This window comes from Brassica rapa, chromosome A10 (genome assembly GCF_000309985.2).
Source record: "Brassica rapa cultivar Chiifu-401-42 chromosome A10, CAAS_Brap_v3.01, whole genome shotgun sequence".
Lineage (NCBI taxonomy): Eukaryota > Viridiplantae > Streptophyta > Magnoliopsida > Brassicales > Brassicaceae > Brassica > Brassica rapa.
Genome location: NC_024804.2, coordinates 7,377,363 through 7,396,798, shown reverse-complemented (window position 1 = coordinate 7,396,798; position 19,436 = coordinate 7,377,363). Strand labels below are relative to the sequence as shown.

At 41.4% G+C, this 19,436-nt stretch overlaps 1 protein-coding gene across 1 annotated transcript; it reads left to right on the top strand.

Moving 5' to 3' along the window:
* Positions 1-681: 681 nt before the first annotated feature.
* On the top strand, positions 682-18,059 carry LOC117129178. Its single transcript, XM_033282579.1, has 2 exons — positions 682-11,825; positions 11,861-18,059. Exon 1 carries the CDS (start codon positions 8,966-8,968, stop codon positions 9,989-9,991), a length of 1,026 nt encoding a protein of 341 aa, XP_033138470.1. The 5' UTR covers positions 682-8,965; the 3' UTR covers positions 9,992-11,825; positions 11,861-18,059.
* The last annotated feature ends 1,377 nt before the right edge of the window (positions 18,060-19,436 follow it).

The window sequence follows — 19,436 nt, the reverse complement described above, 5'->3', positions numbered from 1 at the left end:
ATATATATAACGGATGTTTGTTACTTTGCCTCGAATGGGTTTGAAGTAAACATGAGTTGTTGTCTCATATTTAATTCCGTTGAGACGTTCAATCTGTTGGTTCGTTCGAGACGTGAGTTTTCGTAAAAATTATTCATTCTTACAAACTTTTGGAAACGTTGAGACGTGAACGGAGAGACATGGTTTAGGAACCGAAATTTGCACTGTCGATTTCCGTTTAAATAAGGAAAGTAGGAGAACCCTAGTTTCCTAGAGGTCCCGGATATCTGCTATTACCACACGCCAAGTAATCAGAACACGAAAGAAAGACGATAAAGTATAAAAATCATAAAAAGAGAGCAAGGTAGATCTTATTCCGAATTCGCGTTTGAGCGTTACAACAAGGTAAAAGCCTGGGCTACGAGAGCTGTCGGCGAGATTCCAAGTTCAAAAACCCTAAGACGGCGACAGCCTAATTCAGTCTCAGCTCGAATAACAAAAATGGAAAATTGCATAAACTTCTCTCAGTGCTAAGTTTGCTGTGAAAAAGTCTCTCCTTTGTGCCTCTCGCCTAGGACTCCTTATATACTCCCTCCTAGGTCGGTTTACGCTTTTCCCCTTCTGCCCTTAAGCCGTCATAGCTTAAAAATGGAGATATTCTATTTTTCCCGATCTTCGTAATTATTTTCCAAAACTTCATATTTATCCACGGAAACTTGACATTTATCTTTCCTTGCAAACCAAGCGTAAACCGTCCTACGGTTTACGGGCTTTTGGTTAAGAAATCGTAAGTGGGCTTAGAGTCATGTATTAGGTCTCTTTGGGCCGTCTTTTGACTCGAAACGTTTATTACGACTTCTTTCGATAAAAACGAATTTTCCGCGATTTTTATCGTAAAGTTCGAATGATGACTTCGAATGACGAGAAACATGAAATGGGTTTGCTACGGTCTTCAGGAGATAGCATTAAAGGGTAGAAGAGAATGCATGGATTTGCGTCGTATCGACGTTTCGGAAAAGCTCGGTCGCTACGTAGCGACTGAAAGGAACGCGTACTCGGTCGCTACGTAGCGACCGAGTGGTCCATCAGGCTCGGTCGCTACGTAGCGACCGAGCTTGGCTTGAGCTCGATCGCTAGTGATGGAGCGGGACGGATGCTCGGTCGCTACGTAGCGACCGAGCTTGGCTCGAGCTTGGTCGCTACGTAGCGACCGAGCTTGGTTCGAGCTTGGTTGCTACGTATCGACCGTGCAGTGTGCATGTGCGGTAGTTGCGTAGTGACTGAGCTTGGTTTGTCCGTGTTCCGATCATCACACCCGAAACTATCCGTGATTGGCTTAGATACGTTTCCGTTACCTTGGGACAGCGTGTGTTTGATCCAAACTGGATTTGATCAAGGTTTTATCTCGAGAACATATGTCGCGACATTCTTTTTACCAAGTACAATTTGTCGCGGAAAGACACTCATACTTGTATTTCGCGGAGGTTGCGATGTTAACTTTGTCGTAACAGTTTTCGACCCCAACACTTAAGACATTGGTAGATGACACTTATCAGCCTTTGGACAGAGGTTATAATGAGCTTTTCAGATGTATGGCAGAGCTGAAGACATAGATTGAGAGTATGCAGCACAACCTTGAGAAAGAAGCTACGACATCAACATCGATCGACGACAACAAAGCAACATCGATCGACGTCAAGCCACAAACATCCCAGATTCCTGCAGAACCGGAAAGTTTAGCAGATAAGAAGGATGAATGGGAGATCGCATACATCAACACGAGGATTAATGACGTTTACAACCCTCTCAACAACAACGTGGACTGGTTGAGCACGAGAATTGATCTGGTACAGGAATAACTGGACACCATTCGCATGAATGATCCACAACCAGCCACATCGATCGATATATGCAACATCGATCGACACAAGGTTCGCAGCAATAGAGGATATGTTGAAATCATATGAGGATATGCATGACCGTTTCACCTCACCTATCATGCACTACTTGGACACCTTGTCTACACAGATGACGAATGTCCAGAAGGAAATTGGTAAGCTTAATGATCAACACGGTTTTCAGGAAGAAGGTTCAACATCGATCGATAGGTTCCGCAGGACATCGCTCGACGGCAAGAAACCTACAGAACATCTTCCCTACACAGCATAGGCAGTTGTCAGATTACATCAAAGCTTTACAAAATTATAGACACCGTGGAGGACCGACTTGAGAAGCGGTGTGATAACATATGCTTTCCATTCGACGTCAAAATCAGTGGACTATATAGCCAAGCAGAATGGCGACATAAGGAAGTCAAAGCCATTCAAAGGCAACTCGCATCTCAACACCAGATATCAGCATCGATCGACGGAGCACACTCCAAATCGATCGACAGTGCTACACCAGCAGCGGTCGATAGACACCTGGTCGCATCGATCGATACCACGTCCATACCAGACGACGCACAGCTGATACCAAACTACATGGAGTCAATGCAAGATCAACTGAACGAGCTATCAGAATACACCTACAGCAAGATAAGCTGTTATCAGTTCAGCATTGAAGACATCCTAGAAAGGCTACAGAACATCTCAAATGCAGTACAAAAGATGGACGGGAGATGGACCAAAAATGATGAGGCCACAAGAAGTTTCATTGCAGCTTGGTCAAGAATGTGCAGAGATGAGATGGATGCTTGTTTCCCAACAAGTAGTTGTTTTTCCACCAACTAGCCACATACCTCCAAAGTCAAGCTAAATGACTATAACAAAGCGCTGAGTGGGAGGCAACCCACTATTAGGTAATTTTAATTAGTTTGTTTAGTTATTGGTATTTATGTTTGTTTTTATTCTTTCAGATTTATTGCAAGACCCAATTAGGATGACTACCAACATATCGACCGTGGACGAGACGTCGACATCGATCAACACACACACACACACACACACACGACGATCGTTGCATACCTATGCACATCGATCGATTCCCACTCCAGTCAGGTTTATCTTCCTAACTTGTTACATTTGTACTTATGATTTATTTCCACCATAACTCCGACTGTGTTACACTGGGACAGTGTAATTTAAGTATGGGGGGAGGTTTACTAATATGATTTATTCTGATTCTTATAAAAGATTTTTTATAAATTATGCTTAGCTATGTGAAAGGGACTATGATTTTACTACTTGAATGTCTAACCACTCTTTAGCACCATTCTAGATTTACTGATTGCAGATAGTACTAAGATGATAAAGTGGATCAACCTGTCAACTATACACACTTGCCTTGATTGTTTGCTGACCTCCAATACTAAACCTGACATAACCGCTTGTCTTGGGCTTGGTATATATGGGATCAGATCCTTCAGACAAGTCTGGAAGGTAAAGCCTTATGTAGATTTATTTATCATTTTCTCTCTCTATTTCGACCCTAGAGTAGTTAGTATTAGTATTAGTTTTTATTTAAAAAAAAATATCCAAAATTTATTATTTAAATAGGACTTAGGATTTAGTTAGGAGGAATCTGAACAGGACTTGCTAAAACCATTAAGGCTTGCTTCATAAAGATTCCAAATAAAGAATTCAAACGGGACTTGGAGGTGGCAATCTTCAAGGCTCGCTTCACAAAGAATTCTTGGATATAGGTCAAAAAGAAGTGAACAGGGCTTGGCGGTAACCACCATTAAGACTTGATTCATGGAAGACTGTCTAATCTTGGTCACTGATCCTGCAATGGAAGCAGACTTTGACTCAAGAGAGAAATTAGAGAGAGAGAAATTAGGAACTAACTTTTACGTGCAATTCCAGATACTTGTCTGGAATCCTTGCATCCTGTGATCGATACTCCCAAGGTAAAGCATGCACTTTTATATTTATGCTAAGAAATGAGGTTAGTAAATGGGAATGTCAGACATGATTTGCTAAATTGTAGACTAGTTGAACTTGGTTGCTAAGCTAGGATATTGCATAATGTGCTTTGTGATTGGGACTTTAGATGTGGTTTGCGAAATTGTAGAGGTGATGATTTCTATGTATTATATCTATAAGTCCCTGCTGTTTTCAAACCACTTTCAGAGAGACTGCCTGTTTGTTTTGCATGAGGACAAGCAAAAGGGTAAGTCTGGGGGAGTTGATATACCATGGATTTGACCCATTTTCACCCATGGCATATAAGTATTTTACTATCTATATACTATATATTCTATCCTATTAGGTATGTTTTCAGGTTCACAAGTATCTTGGAGTAAAGTGATGATTATGGAGTATTTAGGAGCTTAAAAGAGATTTCATCCGAGCTAACCATTATAGGTCGATACGAAGAAGACACAATCGATCGATGCACATCCAGTGTCGTCGATCGATACAGAAGAGAAGCCTCGACGATTGAAGATTAAGATCGATCGATGTACATCATGTACCATCGCTCGATGTCGAGACGCGGAAGCACGACTTGGTTCCAGCGGACTTTAAATCCAAGACGTCACCAAATTACAAGATTACCCCTGACGAGTTTTTAACCTAATAGATATATACTTGCCTAAATGTTAGGAGGCAACAGAGCTTTTGGGCCACCCTTGTATTCTTATTTTCAGCAGAGAGTTTTAGGAGAGAAGATCATATAGAGATTTGTGATTGGAACTCCATTGATTCATCTATTCTATTCTATGCAGTTTTTATTTATATTTTGTGTCATGAATTGCTTAGCTATGTCTGAGTAGTTTACTTGTTAGATTCAAGGTTCAAATAGGTTAGAGGGATTAGCCCCAACTATAGATTGCATGGTTGTGGTATTCATTGATTGATTGTTCTTAATGCTTGTTCTAGATTAGCTACCTAGAATATTGAATCAAGGAATCTGCATGAGTCAAGCATCCTTGACCATCCAGTCCTAAACCTAATCTGTCATACTAGACAACTGGAAAAAGGCTACCTCTGAACTAGAAAGCTAGTGAGCATTATCAACTTACGCCTAAGGCTTAACTAGAAGCATAGATCGATATTGTCTTCTGACAATCGATCGATATTTGTGAAAGGTGTATCGATCGATATCCCTATAGGACCATCGATCGACACTTTCTTGTGATCAATATACGACAGTTGAGATCCAAGATCTAGTTAGTTAACCAGTGAAACATTGCCATCGCTGATCACTGTGTCTAAGGGGTTGAGCTATAATATATCATGCATGCAACTGATAAACATCTATAGGATTATAATCTCCAACACCCCCAAATCATCTTGTTAGTCGAGCAATACACTTGCTCAATTAGGATTGCTATTTACTTTAAAACCATAAAACAACAAACACTCAGAATTAATAAAATGATAGATTTAATAGGTTCCCTAGCTCCTTGTGGATTTGATCCCTAAGTACTACAATTGAACCTCTTATTTGAGAGAGTAATTCACTCTTTAGGGTAATTTTAGTGGTATCAAATATGAAGCTACCTCAAAGGTTGACGTCTTCAGATCCTAACAAAGTATGCCGCTTAAAGAAGTCATTGTATGGCCTTCGACAAGCTCCAAGATGTTGGTACTCGAAACTCACAAAGGCTTTGCATGAGTTCGGGTTGTCCCATGAGTATGCAAATCATTCACTATTTTAAAGGTTCATGGTTGTATTTGTCTTCATATTCTGGTATATGTAGATGACTTTGTCATCTCCTGCAACAATGGATTTTACCCATTTTTAGCCATGGTATATAGATGTTTTTAAATACATATTAGTTGTTTTGGAGTCTTTTCAATATGTTTTTAGGTTTTAGAGTGATTTGGAGGAAAGTGCTGAAGACATGTAGCTAACCATCGACCAGCCTAGCGATCGATGATGAAGGATGATAATCGAACGACATACACTCTGTGTTTTCGATCGACGGTGAATCGCGCAGAGGCCAGAATTGTTCCAACCGACTTTAAGCCCAAGTCCCACGAGAATTACCAGATTAACCCTGGCGAGCTTTAACCTAATATTTATGTGTTCTGCCATTGTTCTAGGCAACACACGCTTTCTTACTTTCATACAGCAAAATACTTAAGTCTTAGGTTTGGAGAGAAGATCCAAGAACTCCTTCAGAGATTTGTGATTGAAACTCCAGTTTTCTACTCTATTCTATTTATGCAGATTTCTTACTTCATTGTTATGACTTGCTTAGCTATGTATGAGTAGTTCTCTTTGTTATATTAAGGGTTCAGATATTCATGAGGGATTAACCCAAAATATAGAATTTCTAAGTGTTAGGATATGAATCAATTAAATTGTTCTTAATGCATCTGTTCTAGAGTAGCTAACTTGGACCTTGCCTATAGATATTAAGGCGCAAGCAGAAGCTTGGTTCTCTGTCTGAATTAATTTATATTGTGCTAGGATTGCTAGAAACAAGCGGAAGCTGATTACTTAAACCTAGTAAACATGTCAAACCCGTGCGATAGCGCTCCCTGGAAAGTTCATCGATCGACAACTCATTAGTTATATCGATCGATCGATAATACCCCGTTGTTGGAATCGATCGACACTTTCTCAGGACCAACAAGCGACAGCTGAAGTCCTAGATTCGGTGATAGATAGTCTAAAAATACGAACGTTGATCAACTATTCTAATTGTTTGAGTTCTAGAATATCCATTATATGCTTAGTATCTATATCATTATAATCCTGATTGTCTGAATAGAAACCCTAAGTCTTAACGCTTTCCATATATGTCTTAAAACCCCAATCAATCAATCAAACAATTCCTTTTTCACCCCTTCCATTACTGCTTTAAACCTATTTGCCTAGCTTAACTACATAACTAGATAGATCTATTTTGTGCCTTAGCTCCATGTGAATTTGATCCCTAAGTGCTAAACCTCGACCTCTTATTTGAGAGAGTAAATCACTCTTTATGGTAATTTGACTGATATCAAATTTGGCGCTGTTGCCAGGGAGCTTCGATCGCTATTAGATCAAATTTAGTTATGTTTAGTCTAGGTTTTGGTTACTTGCAAAAGCTGATAAAAAAATTTCTTGTCTTTTCAGGTGTATGCCTAGCAGTACTAGAAGCAACAAGGAACAAACACTACTCTTTTCAGATCCTGCACTTCTAGAACCCACCATCAGCAAAGGCAAATGTAACGCATCGATCGACAACAACACATGTTCGTCGACCGACACTCGCCTTCCACCGTCGATCAACACTAGTCTTCCGTCAACCGTCCCTACCCACCCAATATCGATCGACATTCCACCTCGGACATCAATTAATACTGAGCCACAAGACATGGTTGCGACACTAGTTCTAATTCAGGACGCGACTGGAAACCGGCATGAATAGGAGGGTCATCTGCGTAATGTAGCAGGTCATAAGATATATGATCAGGGGGCTGTAATCTCTGATATTGATGCTGATATTGCAGCTGCTCAAGCTGTAGATGAGGCTGATAGACCAAGGACATTAGCTGATTACAGAAGGCCAGATCAATACTACGAGAACAGATTTGCGATCCGTCCTCCAGCCATCCAGAGGCAAGACTTTGACTCAAAGCCTCAGTATTCCACACTCGTGGACAGACACCTTACTATGGGTTATCACACGAGCATCCTATGGACCATCTGGAGAGGTTCGAGGATCTATTTTCTGCTATTAAAGCCAATGGAGTCCCTGAGGACTATCTCTTTTGCAAGCTCTTGAAGTACTCACTTTCTGGAGAGGCTTTGTACTGGCGTAAGCAGCTACAGCCAGATCTCTCAAATCATGGGCCGGCATCAAGAATTCATTCTTATGTCACTTCTTTGATGAAGCACGCGCTGAAGACTTGAGGAGCAAGATTGCTACATTCACACAGGAGCCCACAGAGTCATTCAGAAGCTCTTGGATCATATTCAAGTCATATCAGAGAGACTGTCCACACCATGGATTCAATAAAGTGCAGCTGCTCAGCACTTTCTTCAGAGGGATCACGCTGATATATCAGATGGCTCTAGACTCAGCTAGTGATGGAAACTTCAACACTAGGAATCCAGAAGAGACTGTGAGACTTATTGAGAACTTGGCATCCAGCAACATCACCAAGAACACTAATTTCGAAAGAATAAAAATCAACCACTGCCCTAGGGAAAAAGCAGTTGGATGACGTTAAGGTAAAGCTGGATAGTGTTCACAAGCTTCTCAAGACACAAATTAGCTTTGCAGAGGATGTAGAGGCTGTAGATGTCGATAGAATCAGAGGTCTGGAAACCAGGGTAGAAAAGTGGATACAACCAGAGTTCATAGAAATCAGAAACCCTTCAGCGGCAACTACAACAGCAGAAACAGAGCTTATGGAAATTCTTTCTACCAGAACCAACCATCACAGACTCGAGAGAGCAAAATAGAGTCCATGCTCGATCAAGTTCTTGAAGGTCACCAGAAGTTGATGGTGAACTTCAATGGAAAGATTGATGTTGTCTACACAGAGCTGAACTCAAAGTTTGATTCTTTGAACACACATGTGAGGAAGCTGGAGACACAAGTGGTTCAGACATGAGACACTATTAAAAGGAAAGAGGCCTTCATGAAGGGTAAAGGGGATGAATCATTGAAGCACCACGTGAATGCCATCATGGATGATGATTTCTGGCAAGTAGTTAAGGAGGAAAAGCTTCAAGAGGGAGATTTCCATGTCAAAAGCTCCATGAGTTTCGGCGGTTCACATTGTTACCGACCGACGCCAAGCTACAAACATCGACCGACAGAGACGGACAAACATCGATAGACATCAGTTTCTCCACATCGATAGATAGAGGAAGTTGCATCATGCGCGACCATAAGAATCCTAACTCACAAGGAGTTCGCAGATAAACACCCTCATCCACCAAGACCCTTACACATCAAGAAGTCGGACATCGACCGACACCAAGATCCAACCGCTGATCGTCATCCAGACTCGACAAACGATCAACACAACTCACCTAGCATCGATCGACGACCACATCTGACCTACCGAGTGCAGCTACCAAAGATAGATGTAGCATGCCTGGATGCTATCTGAAACCCATCTCAACCTTCAGAACACATTGCAGAAACTTTGATCAATATTCAAATGATGCATCAAAGCATATGCAAGTTGATCAGACTTCTGAGAGGAGAACATTGAGGGGAAGAAAGAAAAAGGTTCTTAAGCATCTCAAGAGAGGAGTCAATGAGAAGGAGATGGATAGTTTTACCAAAAGAGTTCTCAGGATATCCTTGGCCAAGCCATTCGAGGAGGCTTACTTTACCCACATGTTGTGGATGTTCTTCATAAAGACCAAGGAAACTGAGCAAGACATACATAGGATCTTCAATCAGATCAGAGAGAAGATGAAGCAGAGGATTACACTGAAGAAGAATAAGAAGAGTGACCCTGGTAAATTTGCAGTGCCATGTTTAGTTAAAGGCATTGAGTTTCCATGTGCGCTGTGTGACATAGTTTCATCAGTCAGCATACTACCCAAAGTAATGGCATGCCATTTTGATCTGAAGATAAAGCCTTCGGAGGATTCATTCACTTTTGTGGATCATTCTACGAGGAAGTTAGGAGGAATCATCAGAGACCTTGAGGTGCATATTGGCAATGTACTAGTTTCAGTTTACTTCCATGTCCTGGAAAACAAGCACAACAAGAATCATTCTCTACTACTTGGGAGAGCTTTCTTGGCCACTGTAGGAGCAGTTTGCAACATGCAAACTAATCAGTTATGTCTAACACTAATAAATTTTGATGTCTACTATGATCCAGTCAGAGTTGTGAAGCCACAGACGTCCAACATTGGCGTTAACACCAGATTCATTGCAGCATGCCACTGCGATTTTGAGGATGAATATGAGACAGAGTATTCAGGATCGATCGATAGCCGAACTCCACCATCGATCAACATCGCCATTCATGCACCGATCAACAACCATCGTCGGTTAATATATCTCACCAATACACGACTTGAACTTGGATATACTATCCACATTCTATCTCGCTTCATGCAAAAACCACTACTCCCTCACTCGAAAGTTGTATTATAGGTGGTTTGTTATCTCAAAGGGCAGGACAAGGTATTTTTTTAAAGCGGGTGACTTTTTTAACATCAGTATCTACTGCGACTCTTAGGCCTGGGCATAAAATCCAGAACCCGAAATCTGAACCGAACCCGAACCGAAAAACCAGATCCGTTATCCGATCCGAAATGTAAAAATACCCAAAACGTGTCTTACAGGGTGGTACAAAAACTATCCGAACCCGAAGTGTTATTAACCAAAACCGAACGGGTAACCCGAAAAATCCAAAATTAATAGTCAATATAAGTATTTTGAAACATATATAAGTGTTTCAGTTATAAAACTTAATATTTGTGGTGATATGATATATAAAAATAAATATTAAAATTTTAATAAATGCTCTAAGTACACAATTAGTTATAAATAAGTACTTTACAATTTGTTCATTGAAATAACAAGTCTATTATGTATAAGATAATGCATATTTTTGCAAATAATGTTTATTTTCGTGTTTGATTTTACATTTTATTTTTATTTTGTCAATTTTATGTGTGATAAGATTTATTTTAATTTAATTTAAAGGTTTTTCTTAATATTTTGTTTTTTTACTTTGGTTATATCCGAACCGAACCGATATAACGCGAATCCGAACAATATATGGTTACTTTACGGTTTAGGATGCAATACAATTTTTAACCGAACTCGAAGTGTTATTAACCGAAACCGACCCGTACAAATAAAATTTTAGTATGGGATCTAGGAGCGTAAACCCAAAAACCCGAAAACCCGAAAATCCAAAAAACCTAATCCGAACCCGAACGGGTACCCGAACGCCCTATTAGACAGCTTGTTTGTTGGGCTAGGACGTTAATTTTCATAGCTTTTTTTTTGGTGATGCCCTTCTATTTTGTATAGTGACAAATTTTTGGGTCTGATTCCGTGCTATAAATATTTTATTTGGATTATTGAATTGCATAATTTATATATTCAGAAAAATAAATAAAAATATAATTTACTCTAATTAATAGACCCATACAACTTACAAACATGCTAAAAGAAATAAAATGTTACTACAATAGATCCATAGCAAATAAAACACACAATGAAAGCAAACAATTATAGAACCATGCCATTAGTTTTGACGAGCACCCTTGCCTCGTGAGAACTTTCCTTGTTCTTGTTGTGGGCTTCTTACTGGAGCTGAGTTGCGTGCAAACAAGTCTCGGAAACAGTTCCGGAACATTCGGTCGATGACCATGGTATATTACCCACTTTTAGCCATGGTATATTAGTGTTTTAGGATATAATTATTTTGTTTTGGAGCCGTTTTAGCATATTACAGGTTCAGGAGTGTTTTTGAGGAAAGTGGTGATTTTGGTACATTTAAGAGATAAAATAAGAGGAAGCCCGTAGCTGACAATCGAACCAGCCCGGAGGTTGACATTCAGAGATAAACATCGATCCACGGTGAAGCACGCAAGACCCGACTTTGTGTCCAGCCGACTTAAATACTAAGTCACACACATTTATAGGTATACCCCTGATCGATTTTAACCTAATATTTATGTGCTATGCCATTGTTCTAGGCAACACATGCTTTCATAATTTTTTACTTTTCACGGAAAACATAACTAAGGGTTTTTAGTAGTTTGGAGAGAAGATCCAAGACTCTTTTAGAGATTTGTATTGGAACTCTAGTATTTCTAACTCTAATCTATTTATGCAATTTCTTCAATTGTCTGTTATGATTTACTTTGCTAAGTTTGAGTAATTCACTTGTTAGATTTAGGGTTCAAATAGGTTATGAGGGATTAGCCCAAAATATAGAATTGCTAAGGTGATAAATATCTTTCAAGGAATTGTTATTAATGCATGTGTTCTAGAATAGCTAACTAGACCTTGAACTTAGAAGAGTGGACAACTACAATAGTAGGTTATGCACCAGAATAGATTCCCTTGATCTAGGATTGCTAGTAACAAGTGACAGTTGATTTAGATAATACTAGTGAACCTATCGATCAACTCGCTAAAGCTTGCCTAAGAGAACATCGATCGACGCTTTTGCCATTGCATCGATCGACGTTCAATCCGTATCAACAAGCGACAGCTGAGATATTGATCTTAGTCAATGGAATTGATTCAACAGCGAAAGCTAGAAAAATTTCTCATAAGAAGTCGAGTTTTGGGATTGACAACCTAAGTATTCTATACCTATATAATCATGATTACCTGAATAGAAACCCGAGATATAGTTCTTTCTCATAATTGTTTACAACCTCAAACCAATCAACTGAACAATTGCCTTGTTCGCCCTGCTTCCATATTTACTGTTTTAATAATTTACCTAGCTTAATCACTACTGATTAGGATCTATTGTGTGTCCTAGCTCCTTGTGGATTCAATCCTTAAGTACTACAACTGAACCTCTTATTTGAGAGAGTAAAAGTCACTCCTTAGGGTAATTTGAGTGATATCAGTTGTACTTCATGTAGAGTGTATATACCATATCACTTCCCAAGTGTTATATGGTTAACTGGACTTTTGTTGATGTGAATGTTGCTGCAGGGCGGGTTGTTTCATCTGATGTTGATAAGTTAATTAATGGGATTTTAGGGCCTAAACCTATGAAGGTTTTAGTTGAAACTTCAACCAAACCAGACACTATTTTTTGGAGACGTGCACATAATATGTTTACTATTGAGGATGCAGTGGAAGAAATGATTACATGGCATGCCGATCATTGTATTGTTCCACCAGCAAGATTTATTTCGGAGGACAATGCTCCTAAGGTTAAGTTACCTCATTCTTTTTATCTAAATTTTGTCTTCCTCTGTAGCTGAGTCTTTCTTATTTTCAATTCTTTGTTTAATTTGTTTTACAGAACCTTTCCACAAGTGTAAATAACACATGCAAACTCATGGACTATATACATAATAAGAAAGTGGTTGTTGTAGGCCGATGGCAGACTATAGAACTGAAAGCATTGGTCAATGGACTTCCTCTTGGTCCAAATGCGACAAAAGTGTATGTGGATAAGGTAGTAAACCCAAAGGCATACATATGGAGGCCTACATTTAGCAAGACAACTATGGAGGATTATATGAACTGTTTGGTAGCATGGCCTTCAAATAACATTTTCTTTGACTCAAGAACACCACATTCTAAGAATCAAAAGCCTTCAAAAACCAATTTCTAAAACAGTAAGTTCAACTTCTAAGAATCAAAAGTCTCCACTAAGTGCAGCATCTTCAGCGAAGAAACCAGCAGCGAGTTCTAAAAATAAGTCTACAATGAGGACTCTCTGTTGGGGACAAAAACGGTTACGACGAAGTTAATGTCCAAACGTCCGCAAAAACAAGTGTGAGTGTCCTTCAGCGACGATTATGCTTGGTTAAAAAAATGTCACGACACAAGATCTCGAGATAAAACCTTGTTCGAGTCTCAGTTTGATCAAACACAAGCGGTCCCAAGGTAACGGAAACATATCTAAACCAGCCATGAATAAGTTCGAGTGTGACGATCGGAACACGGACAAGTCAAGCTCGGTCACTACGCAACGACCGAACATGTGCACCGCCTGGTCGCTACGTAGCGACTGAGCTCGAGCCAAGCTCGGTCGCTATGTAGCGACCGAGCGCGCGTCCCGCTCGTCCTGCTCGGTCGCTACGTAGCGACCGAGCTCGAGCCAAACCTCGGTCCCTACATAGCGACCGAGCGCACATCCCGCTCGGTCGCTACGTAGCGACCAAGCTTTCCCGAAACATCGATACGACACGAATCCTTGCGTTCTTGTCTACTCTTTGAGGCTATCTCCCGAAGACCGTAGTAAACCCATTTCATGTCTCTTGACATTTGAAATCGTCAATGGAACTTTACGGTAAAAACCACAGAAAGTTCATTTTTTATCGAAAGAAGCCGTAATAAACGCTTCGAGTCAAAAGACGGCCCAAAGGGACCTAAAACATGACTCGAAGCCCACTTTACGATTTCTTAAACAACAGCCCGTAAACCATAGGACAGTTTACGTTTGGTTCACAAAGAAAGATAAATGTCAAGTTTCCGCGGATAAATACGAAATTTTAATGATAATTACGAAGATCGGGAAAATGGAATATCTCCATTTTAGGCTATGACGGCATAAGGGTAGAAGGGGAAAAGCGTAAACCGACCTATGAGCGAGAATATAAGGAGTCCTAGGCGAGAGGCATGAGGAGGAGAACTTTTTCAGAGCAAACTTAGCACTTAGAGCAATTAGGCAACCTTCCGTTTTTCTTATTTTGAGCTGCGACTCAACTAGGTTTTGCAGTCTTAGGTAGTTAGAACTAGGAATATCGCCGACAGATCTCATAGCCGAGGCTTCTACCTTCTTGTAACGCTCATACGCGAATTCAGAATAAGACACCTTTTGCTCTTTTTACGATTTCATATATTCTTATCGTTGTTATCTCGTGTTCTGATTGCTTGGCGTGTGGTATTAGCAGATATCCGTGACCTCTGGGAAACTAGGGTTCTCCTAATTTCCTAATTTAAACGGAAATCGACAGTGCGAATTTTGGTTCTCACAGTTTGGCGCTAGAGAGAGGGGGGTACGGATCAATCTAACTCTCAACCACATCACGCTCAAACAGACATGTCAACTGACGACGTGGACAACGTGCAAACTCCTCTCAACGGAGGCAGCACCACTGATCTCCACACTCCAGCAGCAGACGTATCCGCGGCCAACGCACCAGCCAGAGTTTAAAAAGATGTGCCACCTATGAAAAAAGGTCGGAAGAACAGGATAAGCTTGTAAGCACCTTGACCAAACAAGTCGAAACCTTAACGGCAAGGACTCGAGCAATCCGTCGCTGTGGAACCATGAAAGTTCACGTTGAAAGACTCGAGCTCGCAACCCCACTCGACAGGCCTGGAACATCGCGGGAACGACCTTCGGGCCAAAACCCTAGCGAAAAATCCCCTGCCGAAAAAGGAACTCTGAGAGTCCTCCACCTCCCGCGAAGGACTCGGAGGTTAATGAAGTCAAGCACGTCGACTTGGATCCCAGCGACTTCTCCAATGATACCGAGGAGGACGCCGACAGACATCCAAGAAGGACCAGAAGCCGATCTGCTAGGGAAAGCTCTCCGTTCGATAAGCCAATGATGGAAGAGGAGGAAATCCTCTATTGGAACGAACAACAAGAGCTGGCTGAAAAGCAAACCGAGATCACTCACAGTAAACGCCGACAACCTCGGAAATCTGCTGACGAGAATTCAGACATCCGCGATCTTTGCGATCACATCACCAAAACTACGACGGAATAAAGACCGTGAAATCCCAGATCCATCACACTTCCAGTGCTTCCCCCAGGATCGACAAACTGTTAGAGGGGGCTCGGAAGACGCCCTTCACCGCTCGCATCCCCGATATGAGGGTATCTGATTCGGGAAAAATCAAAGTACCAAAGTATGATGGTACAACTGATCCTAAAGCGCACCTTCAGGCTTTCCACATCACGATGGGAAGGGCCAGACTGAAGGACTGCGAAAAAGACTTTGGCTATTGCCATCTAATCGTCGAGAATCTGGAAGGAGCGGCGCTCGAGTGGTTCGCACGCCTTAAGCGAAACTCTATCGAGCCTTCCGACAGCTCGCATCGGAATTTCTCGAGCAATACTCTATGTTCATAGATAGAGAAACTTCCGATGTCGATCTCTGGAGTATGTCCCAGAGGGAAGACGAACCCCTCCGCGAGTTCAACAGCCGGTTTCAGCTGGTGATGTCCAGGGTCAGCGGGATAAGGGACAAAGTGGCCATTGAAGCGCTCAGAAAGACGCTCTGGTACAAGTCGAAATTCAGAAAGTGGATAACCCTCGACAAACCGCGGACGACCAGGACTCCCCCCACAAGGCGACGGATTACATCATAATCGAAGAGGAAACGAAAGTCTTGTCGCAAAAACATAAGTCGACGAGACCATCCTCGAAAGATGTAGCCCAAAAACGAAGAAGAAAAACCCTCGTAACGACAAGTACGTCCATCACGAGGGGGAAGAGCTCCAAGGGGCGCACAATTACGCGATCAGGTCGGATCAAGGCCGAACCACGGGTAATACATGGACTCACAATCAAGGATATGTTGAAAACACCTTCTGCGAGTTCCACCAGTCCCGAGGACACTCCACGACAAACTGCAAAGTCTTGGGAGCGGGGCTGGCCGCGAAGCTACTAGCTGGAGAGCTCTCAAAAGTAACCAGCGTAAAAGATCTCATCCTCGAGACTGATCGCCCCCCCGAAGACGAACAGAAATCCGCCAGCGGAGAAGTCCCCTCAAAGAAACGAAATCCGGGGATAAACGTGGAAGTAGGCCGGACGACAAAGGAAACGACAACAATCGTCGCAGAGTCAACATGATCATCGGAGGATCGCAATACTGCAACGATACTGTTTCGGCCATCAAGGCTTACCAACAGAAGGCCGAAACAAGTGCAAACTGGCCTACTCCCCAAGATGGTCAAAGCAGCTCAATAACCTTTACGAACGATGAAGTCGGCGGGATCGATCAACCTCACTGCGATACACTCGTCATAGATCTTGTAATTCGAGATATGGAAGTTGGGAGAGTCCTCATTGACACGGGAAGCACGGTCAATGTTATCTTCTGCGACACTCTCAATCAGATGAACATCGAACTCGGAGAAGTAACTCCAACGCCAAAACCACTTACGGGTTTTTCGGGCGAAGTGTGGATGACTCTCGTATTTATCCAGCTGCCAGTCATGGCCAAGGAAATCACAAAAATCGTCGCTTCCGCGGTTGTTGATCATCATGCCATCTACAATGTGCTCATGGGAACCCTGTGGCTCAATGCCATGAAAGCCGTTCCATCTACATACCACCTCGGCGTCAAATTCCAAACCCAGAACGGAGTCGCAGCCATCTGGGGTTGTAAGAAACAGTTGCGGCTATGCTTCCTCGCGAAGCATAAGTTAAGACAAATCACGACTCCTGCAATGGCAACTCGCAAGCGCACGAAGTAAGCTCAACCTTTGGCCAAAAACACTTCAAAGAAAGACGATTCGATATCATCTGCTGACGCGAACGCTTCGGACACCGAAACTCAACATGATTCCGAAGCAGACACTACGACTCAACCAGAACACCCGGATAAAAACATTGACCCTGCCACGGTCACCACGATCAAGGAGGTCAGCATGGCGACACCCGCCGAGTAATAATACTCGCGGAATAAAACAGAACTACGAGATGGCTTGATCCTCAAAAGAGGTACGTAGGCAGCTAGTCAAAGGACGAGTTCAGCTATCCCCCTCTCATAAAAGGGGGGGGGGGGAAATGGGTACGTATACTCGTATACTCTCACGTTTTAAAAGACGCATCATTGTAATCGAGTTTTTTCAAACATTACTACAATACGCATTTTTTTCTTCTTTTATTAAACACTTACGCTCCAATTAACGCAAAAAGTCTCAGAACACACTTAGAAAATCTACAAACATTAGACTCTTGTCAACGGCCATATCCGGTCCAAATCACAAAGTAGTCATTCTTCAGCGCCTAAATTATACGCACAATCTTCGAAACAACTGCGAGACGTCGCCAAGTAAAAAAGAAGAAAACTCTGCAAACAATTGTCAGAACGCGACCATAAGAACCCGACAAATATTTACCCTAAGTTCGTCGATTGGCCCCGACGAACACGCCAGCCGTCTTAAACAAACGCAACTCGATCACTCTTTTGATCCTCGAACATCCAACACAAGGATGAAAGAGCGCTACAAAAAAATCCGAAATTTTTGTCTAGCACTTCTGGTTGGCTTAAATATTATCTCTGGAAAGGTGCTCGATTCTTACCACACAAGTCATATAAGCCGAGAACCTATCGCAGACTTTAAATCGGTACAAATCAGGTAGAATCGCAACAGGAAAATTCATAGCCGGCTTGTCACCTCATAAACCATAAAACCGAGAGTAAACCTAGATCTTGCCCTAAACCCATCGCATTGGTCTCTGACATCTCAAGACATGATATCTAAACGATATGAGATCCTAAACCATGTCTCTCCATTCATGTCTCAATGTTCCCAAAAGTTCGTAAGAATAAATAATTTTTACGAAAAAAACTCACGTCTCGAACGAACCGACAGATTTAACGTCTCAACAGAATTAAATATGAGACGACAACTCGTGTTTACTTCAAACCCATTCGAAACAAAGTAACTCAAACAAACATCCATTATATATAAACCACATAACGGTAGGGATTCGAAGCCACCAACGGCCAGTCCCAATAAAGATAAAAGCGGCCAAAACAGGCCAATACAAAGTTCAAAGGCCACATTTGGCCGAACATAGATGATATACCATGATTTTCACCCGTTTTTATAAATGGAATATAAGAATTTTAAGATGTATTAATCATGTTTTAGAGTCTTTTCAAAGCAATTACATGTTTATTCACTTGATGGAAGAAAATGATACTTTTGGGACATTTTGGAATGCTTTTACGCAAGGAAAATCGATCGACGCGTGAAGGGCAACATCGGTCGATCAGAAACACTTACCATCGATCGACAAACATACATGTGCATCGATCGATGCCTAGTCACACGAAGTGATCGCGAATTAAAAGATTTCATTTCCTAGAAGATCTATTATTTGCAACTTAAGCCCCTAGCCGCCTGTCAGGCTATATGTACTAGGGTTTTGTATCATTTTAGAGGGGACACTTGAAAAGGACCTAGTTTGGAGAAGGAGCATTTTGGCTACCATTAGAAGAGCTTAGGATTGGAGAGATAGATCTGAGACTGCAAAACAGAGAAGATCTTGAACTCCTTTATTTCTATTACTCTATCTAATTGTGTTCTATGTTTCATTTGAGTTTATTTCACACCATCATGACTTTGTCTCTCATGAATATGTTTGAGTAAACCAATTGTTAGATTTAGGCTTCTCACTATGGTTGAAATTATGTACTGCTAATATGACTATTAAAAAGGTGTTTTGATTGTTCTTTCATTGCTTGTGAACTTAATGCTAAAATTGAGATTGATCACCTTCATTTTAGATCATAGGATTAATTGAGTCCAACTAACCGTTTCCCCTCAATACCTGAACCCACTTGCGTGATCTAACTAACTCAGGCGCAACGACAGTTGGTCTGAGAAGGTTAGAGAACAAGTTAAACCCGTTCGCAAAGCTCGCTAGAATAACCATCGATTGACGCAACTATCGTTCTGTTGGTCGATTGTTACAAAGGTGTATCGGTCAGTGTACATCAAGTCACATCGATCGACACTCTCTCGAGATTAAAATACGACAGTTGAGATCCGAGATCTAGTGAAGATAACCTATCCGGTTAACTCATTGTTTAGTTCAAAAACCATCAAACCCTTTAGTCTAAACTAAGTGCATGCATTTCATACCTGAGATTTACCTGAATCTAGCTGGTTTTCAATTCTTGAAACCACTTCA